Source organism: Schistocerca serialis, chromosome 6 (assembly GCF_023864345.2).
Source record: "Schistocerca serialis cubense isolate TAMUIC-IGC-003099 chromosome 6, iqSchSeri2.2, whole genome shotgun sequence".
Lineage (NCBI taxonomy): Eukaryota > Metazoa > Arthropoda > Insecta > Orthoptera > Acrididae > Schistocerca > Schistocerca serialis.
In genome coordinates this window covers 271,999,559-272,019,183 of record NC_064643.1, presented here as the reverse complement: position 1 = coordinate 272,019,183, position 19,625 = coordinate 271,999,559, and the positions used below count along the sequence as shown (strand labels likewise).

Here is a 19,625-nt window from a genome sequence, read left to right as displayed (position 1 = left end):
GAAATGTATGTACAAGATCAAACTGTCAACATGTAAAGTGATTTTTTTTTTTTTTTTTAGAATAAGAAAAGTAAGTAGTTACTGTAACAAGTACTTCAATCTCAGTTCTGGTTTCATTGTTTCCTGGTAATAATGTCCTCTGCTTTATTTCGTAGGTTTGTTCTTTCAGTTTCAAATGCGTATTAGTCAATAAAGGCTTCTTATCGTGTGCCCTTTTCACATTTTGCTTAAGTGGTACTGGTCATTCCGTATAATTGAATTCTGTTTAAGGAATTGGATAGAATGCCTGGGAAAAGTACGTAAGATTTTTACAAAACACTTATATTTCATCGTTTGCCGAAAACCATGAGGCATTCTATACACTGCCGAGGCATTGTATACATTACCTAGCCATTCTATAGCATACTGGAATGTCACACAATGCCGGTAACATATATCTGCAGACTGAAGCGACAAATGAAAATCTGTAGAAGGGCCGGGATTCGAACCCATGGGTTCCGCTCCCTAGGCAGATGCGCTAACCATCACGCCACAACTTGATATTCCCCAAATTCGAACAGCATTGCAGAGGCTCTTCAGCTGTATTGGAATAGCACCTCTCCTGTTTCCTTTGCTTCAGTTTGCATTATACATCACATTTGTTTTATACTTGAAAAAATCTCTGAAACCTTACAGTTTCATTTAATTGCATGCCATTTTTTGCATAATGTTCAACAATAGCATCTCCGTTATACAATGGTTCTCGCTGGACCACTTTCTGTTCTGCAGCCACTCCTACCCATGGTGTAATGACGTCTGATTGCATTATCGTCTTGAAAGATACCAGAGCCGTTTGAGGGAAAAACGACAGAGAGACTAGACATCAAGGAAAGTTACTGTACGTCCACAGAGGTCAACATTCCGGCGATGAACACATGTCCCATCCCAAGCATCCACTCCTCTACAATCGACACGCCACACGCAATGTGTCTCTAACCTCCTGTCGTTAACACAATATAGCATACCGCCGTTTACGGAGCAAAATAATACACGCCTCTATTTCACTTTATCAGCCTTTTACCTGGTTATCGCAACACGCAAAACGTTTTCAAATCAGAATTCACACAGTGCAAAGGTTATGCAATGAATGGTGATCGCGGCTGCTCTGTCAGGCTGTTTGCTACTTGGTTCTCTGTACTGAGTTTGTTGACACATGCGAGTCACCATACCCACTGCTTTCATCTACTGTCAACATTCCAACACACTTCGCTCAAGTGCAGACAGATCGTTTCTCCACGGTGAAATAAATCTCGATACACAGTGCTATTCAAAAAGAGGGAGCGAAAATAAAAAGCCGTCACTAAGTCTCATTATCGATCGTCTATGTTATTTCAGTGAAGTATAAAATAGGTTTTGCGATAAAAAAAAGTAACGCTGTGTTTATTATATGGTATACAGTACCCATCGACGACTTCAGATGTGCAGGCATTAACGAGAAGGAGGTGCTAGCGATCCAATTTCCCAGAATTTGTCCTTAATCATACAATTTCTTTTCGATTCACTCCCCACCGCTCATCTCCTATTATTGCAGTTGTTATGTGTTTGGATACTGCGCAGTAAATTATTGTGAACATCGTCAGCGTACGTGAACGAGTTTCTCTATCATCTAACCTTTATTGCCCGTTCGAGTGTTACCATTATTTTTGTTATTGTGCTCTGTCACGAGATTGTCACTTAACTGTAAGCTGATTAGGAGAGATGTACTCTATCTGCAAGTCATATAATTGCATTTTCTGATTTGTAGCTCTATTCGTATTGTGACACTTTGTATTCGTGTTGTGAATCCTTTTGTGTTCGTGTCTTAACTCTTTTGGTGTTCGTGGTGCAACTCTTTTCTTGTTGTAACTCTCTTCCTGTTGTAACTCTCTTCCTGTTGTAACTCTCTTCCTGTTGTAACTCTCTTCCTGTTGTAACTCTCTTCCTGTTGTAACTCTCTTCCTGTTGTAACTCTCTTCCTGTTGTAACTCTCTTCCTGTTGTAACTCTCTTCCTGTTGTAACTCTCTTCCTGTTGTAACTCTTTCCGTGTTGTGTTTTTGAGGTGGTGACGAGTAACCAGGCCGGCATTTGTGTAGCTGGCGGTGGGAGTGCACCTATAAACTACACTCAGGCCCACCAGTTTGCCAGACAAATGGTCATTAATCCGAGTCGAGGATTCATCCCGGGTCTGGCACATCTTCCTGTCTCACAAGTTAGTGCGCTATACGAGCAGGTCAGTTTGTAGTTTGGTGTGGTGCTCATAATTTAGTGAGGAATTATTTTAATTGTACTGTAGAATCAGAAAGAACAGAATAGGAAAAATACAGAGAAGGGTCACATTTTGGCAAAAACACTGAGACTGCGGTGAAGAACATGTCATCCTCCTTTCTGGATACAATAATTGCGATGACAAAACATTTCGTAAGACTGTCTCTCCTACATGAAAGAAGACTGAAGTCTGGGATGAATAATAACTCACACACAGAAACTAAAATTTTACCAGGGCGCCATATGTAGGCTGTCAGTTAATATGGTTGCTGGTGGGTGTCTGCCTGGTGCAGATACCTAGTTCGCTCGCTCGCTCCCAGACTAGCTCGTGCATTACACAAAGGGCATCGGCATGACGACAATACAGCAACAAAAGGAGTTTTGCGTTCTCCATTGCATACATTGCAAATGCGCGGCGTGATTTTCATTGAGTATATGGCACTGCACTTCTTACAGCTCAAAGCATCGAAGACGGGACCGGCAGTTCCAAGGCCCTGGTTGTTTATTTAAGGGGAAATCGACAGGTCGCTCCTTTGTGAGCGTTCAAGACGCAATCTTCTGCACGTGGTCTACAAGAGTCTGCTGGCGGTGCCAGCAGTGTGTGTGTGTGTGTGTGTGTGTGTGTGTGTGTGTGTGTGTGTGTGTGTGTGTGTCCAGTGCAGTTTTGCGGCAACGTTTGTGTTTCAAGCTATATGTGATTCAAGTGTTACAACGAATATTTGTGGAAGGTAAATTAAAGCTTTGATTCTAAAAGTACTGTTACAGTAAAAAGCACTCCAATGTTTTATGTGCATACATACAAAACTGGATAGTCGTTTATACCTTCAAAAATTTGTGATCCTATGTGTAAGACGTAGGGGATCCAGTATTAGAAAAAATTTAAAACATCTCTGGAATATTAGAGTTCAAATAAGGCAGAAGGAATAGATAACATTCCGCTGGTATTTCTAAAATCACTGAGCAAGGTGGCAACCAAACGGCTATTCACATTGGTGTGTAAAATCCATGAGATTGGCTGCGTACCATCAGAAAAATATCATCCACACAGCTCCAAAGATAGAGAAGATATGTGGAGAATTATCGCACAATCAGCTTAGCAGCCCATCCATCCAAGTTGACGAGAAGGAAAATGTACAGGAGAATGGGAAAGAGAATCGAGAATTTGTTGGATGACCACCGGTTTCGCTTTAGGAAAGGTAAAGGCATCAGAGAGGCAGTCCTTACGTTACGCTTGATAATGGAAGCAAGACTATAGAAAAATCAAGACACATTCTTAGGATTTGTCAGCCTGGAAGAGGTTCTCGGCATGTAAAATGTTACAATATCTTTCAAATTCTGATAAAAATTGGGGTACAATATAGGGGAACATGGGTAGTATAAATATATACAAGAACCAAGAAGGAACAATAAGACTGGAAGACCAACAACGAAGTGCTTGGATTAAAAAGGCTGTAAGTCAACGATGTAGTCTTTCTCACCTACTGTTTAGTCTATACAATGAACAAGCAATGACGTAAAAGTTCAAGAGTGGCATTAAAATTCAAGGTGAAAGGATATCAGAAAATTCGCTGGTAACGAGTGAAAGTGAAGAATAATTACAGGATATGTTGAATGGAGTGACAAGTCTAATGACTACAGAATTATGGGTTGTTGGTAAACCGAAGAAGTGCCGGCCGCAGTGGCCGTGCGGTTCTACGCGCTACAGTCTGGAACCGAGCGACCGCTACGGTCGCAGGTTCGAATCCTGCATCGGGCATGAATGTGTGTGATGTCCTTAGGTTAGTTAGGTTTAATTAGTTCTAAGTTCTAGGCGACTGACGACCTCAGAAGTTAAGTCGCATAGTGCTCAGAGCCATTAAACCGAAGGAAGGCGGAAGTAATGAGAAGCAGCAGAAATGAGAATAACGAGAAGCTTGCCATCACAATTGATGATCACGAACTAGACGAAGTTAAGGGATTCTGCTACTTTGGAAGCAAAATAACCCGTGATGGACTAAGCAAGGAGAAAATAAAGCAGACTAGTGTTGGCAACAAGGATATTCCTGGCCAAAAGAAGTCTGCTGGTATCAAACATCGGCGTTAAAATGAGGAAGCAGTTTCTGAGAATGTATGTTTGGAACACATGTGGTAGTGAATTGGTGGACAGTGGGAAAACCGGAACATAAGAGAATCGAAGCGTTTTAGATGTGGTGCTACTGAAGAATGTTGAAAATCAGGTGGACTGATGCGATGATAAACGAGGAAGTTGTCCGCAGAATCAGCGAAGAAAGAAACACATGAAAACACTGAAAAAAACACGGGTCAGAATGGTAGTACATATGTTAAGACATCGGCGAATGACATGTTACTATAGGGAGCTGTTCAGGGTAAAAACTGTAGAAGAAGACAGAGATTGGAATACATCCAGCACATATTTTAAGACGTTAGGTGCAAGTGGTCTCTGACATAAAGAGGTTACCGGAGGAGAGGAATTCGTGGTGGACCGCATCAAAACAGTTAGAAGACCGATGACTCGAAAAAATGAAAAGAAATGTGTAAGTCAAAAATTTACCACAAGTTACTATCTTCATTTAGGTAGGAGGCATAGTCTTGTGCAATAGAATGAACATTTTTGGAGTACCCTACGCGAATTTATGGAAGTTCACATGCAGAGTTACTCGTAAGCTCCTCCGGCGGCTTTGAAAGAAGTCAGTACGAATACTACGAAACATGATGGAAATACACACATTAGTGGATAGCTCATCCGTTCAAGTTTTTAAGCCACATTGCACGTGCTCAGTATGAGCACTGTTCATGACAGAGATACCGTTAATACGAGGGTTGGAACTTTAATAGTGGCAACTTTTTTTTACAGCTCGTACAAAATAGATACGTGTTTCAAAGTTTTATTGACCTTCAAAGTAGTCACCAGCATTGTGCATAACCCGTTGCCAGTAAAACTTTGAAACAAGTATCTATTTTGTACGATCTGTAAATAAATAGTTGCCACTATTAAAGTTCCAACCCTCGTACTTGCGTGCGCAACGACCGCAGCCCGCTTTGGAAATCAGTTCATTGAGTTGCCTATCTGTAGGCGCGAACTAACTGGTTGCGACACTAAAAAGCGGATGACTGATTTGTCTACATGTTCTGTCACGCCTGCTCCCTAGTGGTGCTGTCTGCAACTACACCACGGAGCGTATTACGAATCGAAACTTCGAGAGATGCTCTATCCGCTGATATGTTTCATTTTTCTGTACGACTTGTAGTTTCTGCGAAGTCTTCTTCTTAGACCCTGAAGGGACTTACGAATACCCCAGTGATGCGTAAATAAACCAATCGCGGAACTGTGTACATAGTACGGAGGTGAACTGTTCGTAATTTCCCACGTTTCGTTGCTGCTGGCTGAATTATTGTCACGTAAAGAGTGCGCCGTTTGATAAAGAGCTGACGTGTGACTGCGTCGGTCTGGGCGCACCTGCTGGCAGCGGATAGCGACCCTCGATTGCCGGGCTCACCGCGAATGGTAATTAGCCGGGGCGCGCCGCCGCCGCCGCCGTCGTAGCACCTTATCGCGTGGCTCTGATGGCAAAATAGGCTCCGTATTCCTTTCTTCGCGTTTGCTGGTGCGCATTACCTCGCTGCGTCGCGGCACTGCGGGTATTGGTGCGACAAGTTGCTCAGAATATGTAGGTAGTGTGTCGATGTATCCTATATGGGAAGCAAACGGAATGCGTGTTAAGAGAAACATAATTTGTATTAGCGATGGGCGTAAAGTTTTAACAATTGTCTCGAAAAAATAGCATTACGCAATTAAGTTTTCATTTGTGATTCTTCAGTTTCTCCTGGCGTATTTGTTGCTCGAATGTCCACGGGTATACTGCCGGTTCATAGTGTCCAACGGGTACAATATTTCGGCGATCAGACATGTCGCCATCGTCAGTTTTCGTTTATTTGCAAGCACATGTCTGTAGCCACGGTAACGTTGCAAGCGGTAGAGAAGCAAAAACAAATTGTTCTAGCCCACTGATAAAGGGGTATCACTAATTTCACACGAAGGGAGACGAATGTGACATAATTATGACACGTACACGTTATATTGAAGACGACAGAAGCAGTTTTTCAAATTTCGTGCTGGATACTATAGGCTGCAGTACCCATTCTACCTGACGAATTAAAGGAGCAGTTCATTATATCTTTAACAGGTACATTCATTGCTATTTTTGAAGCTGCCTTTTCTCTCTATGAAAGTGATAACATGCCGACTTTATACTCTTTATTTACATAAAAGTGGTGGCCAGAAACAGTTCAAAAAGCTTGTAAAGCTGTTGCAGGGTAAATTGTTCTGAGAAATTACTGTTAAGAAAAAAAAATCCTACACGTTGCTCCATTTCCGAGTTAACTGGCATTGAAGTTAGCCAATCAAGTCTTTGCGCGTGCAAATTCAAGTGGCCTGCCAGAGACTGTGTTGCCATGCGTGCTCTTCGTTTGGTTTCTTAAAATCGAACAAGAGAGCGCTACGCAAACTGGACATGGGACCGTAGAAAGGATCGAAGCCGAGTCAAAAGCTGGGCCATCTCGTGCGCTATCATCTACTCTATGAGAATAACCGACTCTAATTTGTCTCTGACGGGTCACTTGAATTTATACCTACAACGAACTGACTGGCTAACTCCGGAACGGCGCAAGTTATCGAATTTTTTTCGTAATAATTATCTGAGCACAACCTACCCTGCACCCACCCTTCAAGCTATTCAGACTGTTTCTATCCACCCAGATTCAATAATTGCAAATACTTAGCTTATGTTAAACAAACACGTCTGATTGCCGCATCTTGGCAAGGGCTACTACTAGGAACGTAGAGGCCCTGTGTTCAGACCCATTGTTACAGGTTTTTTTCAATATGAAACATGTCACGAAGTTGTATCGTGGTACGAAGGCCACGGTAAATTCGGAGGAGGCAAGGGTATATTGAAAGTAACAGGACCATTTCGGTGTCAGAAACATTCATTTATTATGGTGCCCTCTAAAAGTACATCGTCACTTTGCAAACTATTGTGCAATGCATGGGAGAGAGCACTGAACTCGTGTATGGATATCGGTAGGAGTGATAGCTTACACGTTTCTGTGCGTGCTGCACTATGTCTTCTTGTCTTCGCAGGCTATACAAGTCGATACGTTGAGGGCTGATCTCCGATTTTCCACTTAACATTATTCCTTATAATTAGGCTTCCGCTGGATAATTGTGGTCTCTTTTTCGATGGTCATGCTTTTTCACCATTCTGGTGACGCTCTTTCACTAGTCAGTGACCATTCCTGCTGGCCTTATTTGTATTCGTTGAATACGCCCCGTTAGTAATGTTTGGGTGGATCCCACACATTTGATCAACGTTCTAAAATGGGGTATTCCATTGTTTTGTAAGCGGTTTCTGTAGCAGACGTTTTAGGCGCATGCTGCTTTACAAATCTAGAATTAGTTGGCTGCTTCAAAGGGCTCTGAGCACTATGGGACTTAACATCTGAGGTCATCAGTCCCCTAGAACTTAGAACTACTTAAACCTAACTAACCTAAGGACATCACACACATCCATGCCCGAGGCAGGATTCGAACCTGCGACCGTAGCGGCCGCGCGGTTCCAGACTGTAGCGCCTAGAACCGCTCGGCACCACGGCCGGCCTTTGATCTGGATGACAGCGTGTGCGAGCATCACCATCGACCTAGAACAAGAGAAAACGTGATTCATCCTACCAGACCATACCTTAACACTGATCCACAGTTCAATCTCGATGGTCCCCTACCCACTGCAATCGTAACTGCCACCGTTGTTGGGTCAACTTGGGTAAACGTTGGGGTCAACTGATGCCAAAGCCCACGTTCAACATTATGCACTGAACAGATTGATCCGAAGCACCCAGGCCTGCTCCAGTACTGTGCTCTGTCGTCAGATGTATCGCAGATCGTTGCCTATCGCTCTTTACAGAGCAGTCGAACCCCCAGCGTTCACATTCGGCGATGAGGCGTGAACAGCGAACACCTTGTCGCCTACTCGTGGCTTCACCGTCCCACAACCGCTTTTCATCGATGCTCACAGTAGCACGCAAACAGTCTACCAGCTTTGCCGAGGTGCTCGTTCACAGGCGACAGGCCATAACAGTCTTCTCTTTATGAAAAATGCTGAAGTCAGTGGATTACCCCACTTGCAGCCACCATCGTAGCTAGAATGATCGTCCATTCGTCTCTTCTCAGCTTATCTACTTCTGTTCAAAAAATGGTTCAAATGGCTCTGAGCACTATGGGACTTAACATCTATGGTCATCAGTCCCCTAGAACTTAGAACTACTTAAACCTAACTGACCTAAGGACATCACACAACACCCCGTCATCACGAGGCAGAGAAAATCCCTGACCCCGCCGGGAATCGAACCCGGGAACCCGGGCGTGGGAAGCGAGAACGCTACCGCACGACCCCGAGCTGCGGACTCTACTTCTGTGAGACGTGCCTCTAACGCCACCGGGCGCATTCAGTATGGCGGTGGCTAGTGGTCACAATTGTTTCTCTCATCGGTGTAGTAAAGCAAAGTGGACAATTACACTGTATAATTCCAGGTATAGCTACAGCACTGAGGAACTTCAATAAAACACAAGATTATACTGTACAGCACAAATGTTTACAATTACTGAATGTAAAACGGCTTACTATCGCTATGTGCGGCCCATAACAGGATTATTTTACATAAATTTCAGCCAAAGTGGCACCTGAAGGAGAAAAAACTTATCTTCATATTCCTCATTGAGTGCACTGTGTTTTTTGTGTTGTGTTATGCTATAGTCAAAATAAATATTGTATATTGCAGATATTTTAATACTTAACTTTGTAATCCAGAAATACGTTGTATCAATACATCGGTTTCTTTGTAAAGTAATTCCAGCTGAAACAGTACATGTTTCCACCATGTGGGGGCAATATCTGCAGTGTATTGCACCTGTGTCACATGTAAACGTTGAAGCACTTTGGTTGTGTGTGTCATTACGAGAGTTGTGCTGGTTCAGGATGGTTCGGACAACAATAACGTAGAATCAGAGGCTCCGTATAGTCACACTAATGAAGCAGGGAATGCGACAGGTTGACTTCGCAGCAAATGTCACTGCGAATCAAAATGACAGTCTCCAGACACTGGAACGAGTTTCTAGTGACAGGTTCAGTTGAGGATCGTCACATAACTGGCCGTGGAAGTAAAACAACAGGTGCGCAGGGCAGATATCTGCGTATAACAGCAAGCAGAAAGTCTCAGCTCAGTGCTACACGTCTACGGCGACAGTTTAAAACAGCCACAGGTGTCAAAATGAATGATACAAAACAGGTTCTCTTGAAGAGGGATTACGTGGCAGAAGATCTCTCGAGGCGCCTCCTCTAAATTAGGTTCGGAGAGGGGCTCGTGCGTCATGGGTACGAAATCACTCTTTGTGGACTAGACAGCAGTGGGACACAGTGCTCTTTTCTGATGAGACTCACACCAGTCGCCATCCTGACAATGCTGACATTCGTGTACGGATGCAACGAGGACAACGTTTACAACTTGACTGTACTGTAGACCGCCACATTTATCAACGCAGTCATATTTTTGGGTGGAATCATGTAAGGCTGCAAGATATCCCTTGTTCCAATACGTGGGAGGATTATTGGTCTGAAGTATCGCGAATACGACACCCTTGCAGTATTGTAACTTCATTTGGTGAACATATTAGAGCAAGATTCACGTTGATGGACGACAATGCGTGCCCTATCGTCACAATCTTGTCAACACCTCCCAAGTGGAGCGTAGGATCAGTCGGATGGAATCGCCTCCATATTCTCCAGATCTCAGCTGCATTGAGAATGCATGGTCCATGCTAAAACGAGCGGTTTGTAATCACGCTATCCTACCAGAGATCTTACAAGGCATCATAGAGGCTGCTGTGGAGGTATGGGACAAGTTGCCACAGGCTTTCTAGACAATTTGGTAAGAAGTATGCCTATCCACATTCAAAAGTGTCTCCAGTTACGAAGAGCGTCAATGGTTTCGTAAACAATGTGTTATGCAAGATGACAGTAATAAGAAACTGTAGTGTTTACCGGGGAAACTTCTGTAAGGTTTCTTTTGTCTTTATCAAGTGGAAATGTTTTGGTTTTCTTTATTTTTGCTTTATTATGACTGTACCTGATAGAACAAAATCATTTTTGTTTCCGATCATGTCCAACGACAGTCAAGCAATATGCAATATTTATTTTGACCACTGTATTTTCTCGCGGGCGCCTGCGAGATACAGGCAAGAGCATCATTTCCTTGGAAACGCGGCGTCGTATTTATAGTCACTACCTAATCAGGATGCCATTTAAATTCAGGTTAATCGTCTGATATGCATGCCGAGCATTTGCATCGGGCACAGCCTGGGCCTCATCTCATATCTCCGATGCACGTGGCTGGTTCATGTAGGACACGACATTAGTTCCCTGCTGTTAATTACTCCGCTAATGGCTGCGTCATTTATACACATCCCCTCTGGCGTAATTTCTAGATGCTCACCGCAGTTGTAGTGATATGTTGAACTGCCGGACTTGTCGATACCTTTGTAAAACAACGCCGTAACGACTACAGAGATGTGTTTTAAAAGCTGTTTGATTATTACGACGGAATCTGACAAGGCTTCGTCATGAGAAAACAGAGTAATTAAGCATCCAGTATTATTTCAGGCACCATCAATCTTTCTGCGGCTTCGCAGCCTCTGTATGTCAGACAGAACCTCTTAGTCTCTGCCGAGGTGTGGTTACCCTCCTCACAACAGTTACCTCCAGCGTCGTTCACTTCAGTGCTTTAAAATGTTGCCTACCTCCACCGCGCAGCTCCCATGCTCGTCGCAGATGTTGTCCGCACTGTGCAATTGATTATTGGCGCAACTGAAATCGATACAGATTAACTGCTTACACTCCTGTATCAAATGAAAGAATTTTTGCTGCAGTGTTATCTTTTATTAAACAGAATCGTGCAGTCAATAATGAACAACTGTGCAGGAAAAATAATTTCATTTGATCCAATGTACATGGCTTTGATCAAAGAGAAGAAGTTAACTCGGTAGCTGTAGCTTAATGCTGCATATCTAAGCCCATATGCTTTCTGATTTCACTCGTAGAACTACATATCGAACTACTTCGCCAGAAACTATGCACCACTTAATTTCGAGACTAGTTCCTTGCATCGTGCAAGGTACCTCAGAAGAAAGTCTCAGGACAGCAATTAAAAAGTACGAGCATCAAATCAGTACACACAAACACTTCAGTTTACATTTTGAACATCTTAGCTAATTACTTATCAGTACCATTGATGAAATATTTCTCCAGCTTTCTCTTAACTCTGCAACATAACACAGTGGTGTCCGCCTAAATTTAACATTTCAGTTCTTCATCTCACAGTACGCCAAACGTGGCAGTGTCTACTAGTAACAGACTCTTCGAAATCTTAGTACACAGGGCTACAGTAATTTGTTTTGCACTTGACCTTTCACCCTGTCAGCACTGTGATGTCGAAGAGATTGCCTTTATCATGTTATTAGGTATTTCGACTGGGTCTGTCTGCAGATCTACTTATTTGTCTTCTACTTTCTGCCCTTCTACTTCTTGCACCCCTCCCCTACTTCTTGCACCCCTCCCCTACTTCTTGCACCCCTCCCCTACTTCTTGCACCCCTCGCCTACTTCTTGCACCCCTCGCCTACTTCTTGCATTTGCACCCCTCGCCTACTTCTTGCATTTGCACCCCTCGCCTACTTCTTGCATTTGCACCCCTCGCCTACTTCTTGCATTTGCACCCCTCGCCTACTTCTTGCACTTGCACCCCTCGCCTACTTCTTGCACTTGCACCCCTCGCCTACTTCTTGCACCCCTCGCCTACTTCTCTTGTCTCCTCCTGCTTCTCTTACTTGTTGCCCCTGTTCACCTACTTTCCTACCTGTTGCAGCCCTCTCTTAATTATTGCAACCTTTCCTACAAATTCCTCCTCTCTACTTTGTTCTACCTTCTTGTTGGACATCCAATTACTGTTATTATTTATGTTCTGACATTCATTTTAGTGTCAAGCATTGTCATGAGAAGTCCTCTATCGTTTAGGGCAGTCCAGAAATAATTTAAAAAGACACTAGCAGGAAAGACGATTACCAATTCGATTGGCTTTTTTACTTTACCATTTTATACACTAATTTACAAACGGTCTTAGTAGCTGTCCGACATATTCGGTCTGTTTTAATTTTTTGCTTAGAGCATCAACCGAGGTGGAGTAATTGAAACAAAAAATCGAGTCTCTTCTTGAGGGAAGGGAGGGGAGAGGAGGGGAGGAAGATTAAAAAAACCTGCGCAAGATTTGGATGGATGAAGGTTGGGAGGGGAGTGTTAGGAGGCAGCGTGATTTGGCTGAGAGAAATGAGGGTTATCAGTTTCCGTCCGGCTGGGGAGGTAGGGGAGAGGTCGCCGAGTCGCTTAACCCGAGCTGGCCGAGAGGGGGGGCACCGCGGCACTGCGCCGCCGCCGCCCTGATATAAAACTGCAACACCTTGCCGCGCCTAATCTATCATCCCTTTATCGTGTAATACTGACGGCCGGAGAAATTAAAGAAGGGCCGGAGGAGGCGGCAGGGCCCAGCGGTGAGTAATGAGGCGACGCGGCCGAGCGGTGAGTAAGTGCGGCCTCGCAGAGCGCGGACACCTCAGCCGTGGCCGCAACCGAGAGCATCTCGCCTGCGCCGATCTCTCTTCTTATTGCGTATTTAAGATACCAACTGCACTTGGAGATTTCAAAAATGTTCACTGAATTAACAGATGGCCGGAAACTATCACACTACTTTTCATTTGCAGTTGTAGATATCGTCGACGAGACGAGATCCAACGGCCATCCCGTTACCACGAAGAAATGCAGAGAGATTAGAAAAAAATTTCTACTTGGTGTACCAAGTGGCAGCTCTTTTAAATACGAATAAATGTAAGATAATGCACATAAAAAAAAGAAAAGAATCAGACAGTATCCAATTACAATTTTAGTGACGGATATCTAGATTACATCACATAGTACAAACGTTTTACAGTGATACTAATAAGCGATATGCAATGGGGCTATGACTTAAAATTAGTATTAGGATAAGTGAAAGGCTAATTTAGATTTGTTTAAATGTGTTCTCTATATTTACGAACAGGATTTGGCAGGATCATGTAACTGGAAAAGACTGTTCGATTATTTTACTGCCACCTTGACAATATAAGTATCTTGCATACGGATTCAAAAAAAAAAATGGTTCAAATGGCTATAAGCACTATGGGACTTAACACCTGAGGTTATCAGTCCCCTAGACTTAGAATTACTTACACCTGACTAACCACACTGGACTCGCATTCGGGAGGGCGACGGTTCAATCCCGCGTCTGGCCATCCTGATTTAGGTTTTCCGTGATTTCCGTAAATCACTCCAGGCAAATGCCGGGATGGTTCCTCTGAAAGGGCACGGCCGACTTCCTTCCCCATCCTCCCCTAATCCGATGAGACCGATGACCTCGCTGTCTGGTCTCCTTCCCCAAAACAACCCAACCCTAACTAACCTAAGAACATGACACACATCCATACCCGCGGCAGGATTCGAACCTGCAACCATAGCAGCAGCGCGGTTGCGGACTGAAGCGCCTAGAACCGCTCGGCCACAGCGGTCGGCATACGGATCATGGGAATAAGATATATTAGGGCGCATGCAGAGCCATAAAGACATTTTTCTATTGCACAGTGAAACGTCCCCTTACAAAAATTAATGAATTACTGTGCTGATAATCCTCTTACGTTATTTGATTTTCAAACAGCTGAGCAAAACTGAACGTGCACAGACATTTCTCTCTTTACTTATTCACATCATCAATAAACTGACCTACAATATTTTTAGCGCAACGCAATCTGACTTTCAATAATCCCTACAAAAGAATGGCCGTGACTACCAATAACCTATACCTTTCACGAATCACTTACCTCACAAAAATCTTCGTTACTCGAACTACTGCAATACAGCGAGCGCCACTACTGCCAGCTAAGTAAAAGATTCTAAGTACTGAAGGCACTAACTACTGATAGACATAGTCAGCAAATGAAAGATTTTGATGGAGAACAAACAGTGTATTTACCTTAATAATGTTCAAAAGTCGTCATATATATGTATCAGTTCATGATATCCAATAATACAAATTTACTGTTTCTAATGGACACACGTCCAGATCATCCGCTCTCAAAACTCCGCCCTCTCTCTCCCCACATCCAACACTGCTGGCGGCTCACCTCCAACTGCGCAACGCTACGCGCTGTTCACATCCAACTGCCCAACACTACAATGGCGAATTCCAACAATGCAAACCAGCCACAGACTGCACAGAGCACAGCCAGTGATTTTCATACAGAGCACGTGGCGTTACCAATATAAAAACCTAAACAGCCTACTTACAACAGTTCGCAAATACAGTGGGAAAGACATATGACATTGTAGTGCCTGTGTTGTTCAGAAATGGCGTTATGAAACACGAAAAATGTATTCGCAGTCGCGAGAACGGACAACCATCAGCTGTATAGTGGGATGTTTGTACCGGACCGGGACTCGAACCCGTACTTGCCTTTTATCGCGAGCGGTCGACTTTCCTATAGGCTACTCAAGGACGCCTCCAGGCCAGACACAAACTCCTGTATATCGTCAGCCATGTTTCTATTAGTGAGAAACCATATTTCATTCCTATATTGTCGTTATGCCTGTAAACGAATATGCTCTGTGCAGTATTATTCTAAATGTTTCGTATGTGCGCTTGCTGTGATTCACAACACATCCTTGCGCAAATGGAAAGCATTTTCCGATAGCTAAATTTATTCACGCGCGAGAAAAATATTGCAGAGGAAAAACATCTGATGAAGAAGGCACAGATTATGAAAGATTGCAGATGCTGTGAATAATATTCGATGAGAAATGTGTGCTTTTTTCTGAACATATCAAGGCGATACATGGTATTCGCTGTCGCGTGTATCACGACGTCCCGGTAGCGGACAGACTGCTCGGTGTGCCGGAGCCGGTAGGCGCGTGTGCGGGGCAGCCCAGCCACGCCCCCCTTCAAGTGGTAGCCGCGTACCTTTACTCACCTCCTCAATTTATAAGACTCCCTTTAATTGCCTGAGATACAATCTATATAATTTTCCAGGCTTATGCGCCCAAATTGACTGTCACCAATTACATTATAGGGAGCGCTATCTCCGAGTGGCTATTAATTGAACACAGTTTTATCGTAGTGGGCGGATCGATCGCGTTCTCGTTAATTCCCTGCGCGCGCGCGTGTGTCTGTGACCCAGCACAGCATGGCACTCGATCCTTTAAACAGCGGGGCTGGTCGCAGTGGCTGTGCCAGGGCGTGGCTGCGGCCCGGCTCAGAGTGCGGGCGTAATGAGCGATAAGCATCTGGGAGCGGCGCGCGTAATTTAGAACTACGGCGTTTAAATGGAGGACCGCGGGCCACACGCACCTACAGCGTCGCCGTCGCCGGCCGCCCTCACCTCCGCTCGCAGGCGCCAGGCCGCCGGCGCCTCGCAGGGCACGGCCGGTGCTCTCTTTGTCATTCTAATGGACCGATTGTCTGCTCCCGGCGGACGTCTATTGACACCGGAGGCGCCCTCCTACATACAAGACGGCGAAACCGGCAGCGCGTCACACAATACCAGCAGCTACTAATGCTGTGGCAGTGGACTTCGATTCGAGTCAAAGTAGCTACCGTACTTTGTCTTTATTGTGGGTATTCCTTGGAGTCGTCTTCCCATTTCTTCTTCGTTACCGCGTGTCCCTCCTAAGAGCCGTTAGGACCATTTTCTCTGGTCTTTCGGCAGATATTTGCAATCTCGTTTTTGTGTAACTGGATTAGCCCAAACAAACGCTGCTCATCGCGTCTTTCATAAGACGTTTGCGGCTTGTTTCCCGTTACAAACAAAACTGTGATATCCTGTATCGATACCACCCCTTGGGCGTTAAGTTGGCAATGGAACTGGAAGTTTCCGTCGAACGCCGATAGCGGTCTCGCGCAATCCGGCAGACGCAGTGGGACATGACTTCTGAGACACGCCTCTAGTGCCTCTGCATTACGAGTTGCGCCGGCCGGGGTGGCCAAGCGGTTCTAGGCTCTACAGTCTGGAACCGCGCAACCGCTACGGTCGCAGGTTCGAATCCTGCCTCGGGCATGGGTGTGTGTGATGTCCTTAGGTTAGTTAGGTTTAACTAGTTCTGCAGTTCTACGGGACTGATGAGCTCAGAAGTTAAGTCCCATAGTGCTAAGAGCCATTTTGATTACGAGCGCCCTCTGCCACCGCTATGTAGGACGGTCGGCCTCTCGGCCCACTTGTGTAAGGAGCCATTTCTCTACACAGACACCGTCCTCTCACGGCACCGACTCCATAGTTCGTGCTTAGGACAGCGAGTCTCATCATAAAATGTTCAAATGTTTGTGAATTACTAAGAGGCCAAACTGATGAGGTCATCGGTTCCTAGACTTAGATACTACTTAAACTGCCTTATGCTAAGAACACCACACACACACACACACACACACACACACACACACACACACACACACACACACACACCCGCACAGAGTGAGAACTCGACTCTCCGGCGGGAGAGGCTGCGTAATCCGTGACATGGCGCCTCAAACCGCGCGGCTCATCATAGGGGATACTGTGTGAGCTGAACTCGATTTCTTGTAACATTATTTGTACCGAATCTTCTTACGTTTGGAGAAATACAAGTTAAGGAAATCATCTTTTTGCGTTGTCACTTCTTCACTGATCGTTTCTGCTCCTGTCATGCTTTCCTACGATGACAGCTGCCGCAACAATCTGTAGCCCACCTCTCCTTACCATTGTGTACGAAGTTGTACACAATTAAAATTATTTATGATCCTCGTGTTCATAATGTAATTGTGTTCGAGGAATTTGAGTGGCTAAGGTGGCGTCCGTATGCGTCTATTTTGAAACGTATTGTCGAAGGACGTCCAGTAACTGTGAATGTTAAAAATAAGCCGGGAATGGTTATAAAGCACAGAGGGTTGGTTTTATTTGTGTCTAATGAATTTACTATTGGTGATGAGGCATTAATATCACGTCTGAATGTTGTTCATGCTGACCGCCACATAATTCATTGTTTACAAATGAAGGAGGAGGTGGCGTCGGACACGTCGGACGTTGAGGCCGAGGAGGAGGTTGTATGCATTTCGTCGGACGAGGATGATGACCCGGGCTCGCCGTGCACGCCCTGTTGGTGGTAAACAGCATTTTATCAATATATTGTTGGCTATTTGGAACCTTATTGAATATTGTGTATCAGAGGAACCCTTCGCAAGAGGTAATTCAACACATATACATGCATATATAAAGCTGGCCGAGGGCAAACTTTTGTCTGAGGTTAGAAGTGGACTCGAATTTATGTTCGAAGTATAAATGGTGTCTTTGATGTTCAAAAGTGTAGGAGTAGGAAAACGGGTTTGATATATATTACTAAATCGGATGGAGAACCAATATCAAATTGTAATGACTCAGCTTTATCATTTAATGTGCGTCTTCATAGATGGGCGGAACGCTTTCCATCGACACTGACGAGATGAGCACTATGCCGGATGCCTCTCCTAAGAGTCGTCAGATATTTACAATTTCGTTTCTGTATTGTGTAGCTTGCGTCATCCCAAGCAATTAACTGATCGTCACGTCTTTCATGCGACGCCTGGTGCCAACAGAAAGTGTCGGTCTTTTTCCGGTTACGCGACTGATGACCTCAGAAGTTAAGTCGCATAGTGCTCAGAGCCATTTTTTTCCGGTTACAAACAAAATTATTTTAAATCAGAATTTTACGTTCTCTTTCGACAGTGCGGCCACTGTGTAGTCTAGTGCGATATTTCTTTTATCTACATTTATTAACAGAGGCGGTAAAACACCAAGAATAAATAGCAATCCAACAGCGACTCGGTAGCGCCGCATGCTTGGCGATAGCAGCGCGGGTCAGGGCAGTGCTGTCGCTACTGGCAATTCTTAGAGTTTTACTATCCCTCCTAATACACATCGGCAAACAAATATCGCACTAGTGTAAACAGAGACAGCTCTATCGAATGTGCACGTAAAATTCCGCATTGAAAATCATTTTGTTTGTAAGACTAACAAGCTGACGATTCCTCTCGACACTGGGCGTTGCACTGGAGACTTGATGAGCAGTATTTTTTTGGGCTGACGCCAGCTACACAATACAAAAACAACTGCAAAAATCTACTGAAACACGAGAGAAAATGCGCCTGATGATTCTTGGGAGAGACGCACTTTATACTAACTCACAAAAAAGTGAAGTACCCGAATGTCAATGTAACTTCGTACACACACGCACCGTGGTGGTATATTTAAATGATTACAGTTCTAATTCATTGTAACAGGCACATCGTCCACCAGAGGGCATCAGCGTTGTTCATGTTTAATGTTATCACCAGGCCTGGTAGGGTATATGTGCAATACCCATATGTGTGGGGCATTCGGATGTGACGCTGGCCTGATGCTGGACTGCGTGGTAACGTAAGGGCAGGTACATTCGTCGTCAACGTTCTGGTCGATCACGTCTGGCCACCATTGTGGAGCGTCGCCGTTCGTGCATCAAACGTATCGTAAACCTTCACATCTGTGACTGCCGTGTGAGACTCACTGCAACATTCTGCTTTATCCCGCAGCTCTGTCCGCGATATAATATGTTTCAGATGAGCTCGGACATGAACACCGTCCATGTGCCGCTACCCAAGCTAATAACGACGTGTCAAAACAGTTGTTGGCGAGATTGGCGAGCTTAGCTCAGGAGAGAATACAACGGCATTATGACACTTTTCCGAGCTGAATCTGAGTGCATGCCTCTAGGCCAGGCGAGGTTCAAAGTCATATTGAAAAGTGGAATCACACTGGCAAGTCTCTGTAAATTAGACCGTATTTTACAAATCACTTGAAGTACCGTCTCGACCCCCCCCCCCCCTCTTCTGGGTGCTTCCCCATTTTTTGGCTGCAATGTTTGTGTTGAGATTACACGAAAATCAATGCTCTTGTTACAACCAATGTAACGACTCATGCTGATGGGTACATGAAGACAGTGGTTAAAAACCGATGAGATTTTGTCCGAATGAAGTGGTGGTGACTGTCACGTGGTTGCTGCTGCTATCCTTATGTAGCCTGGTATATAATGACTACTTAACGCGGATGGTAGCCAGAGAGAATTTTATGATAATACATGGCTGTGAAATCATAGATTCGTATATATAGAACAGAA

The 19,625-nt window shown here is 44.5% G+C and overlaps 1 protein-coding gene across 1 annotated transcript in view; it reads left to right on the top strand.

Annotated features, from left to right (window-relative positions):
* LOC126484822 (protein dead ringer-like) overlaps window positions 1-19,625 on the top strand; it is a 473,583-nt gene that overhangs the window by 159,482 nt on the left and 294,476 nt on the right. Inside the window, exon 3 of the mRNA XM_050108418.1 lies at window positions 2,079-2,249. Coding sequence (XP_049964375.1) covers window positions 2,079-2,249 — 171 coding nt within the window. The remainder of the gene's footprint in view (window positions 1-2,078; window positions 2,250-19,625) is intronic.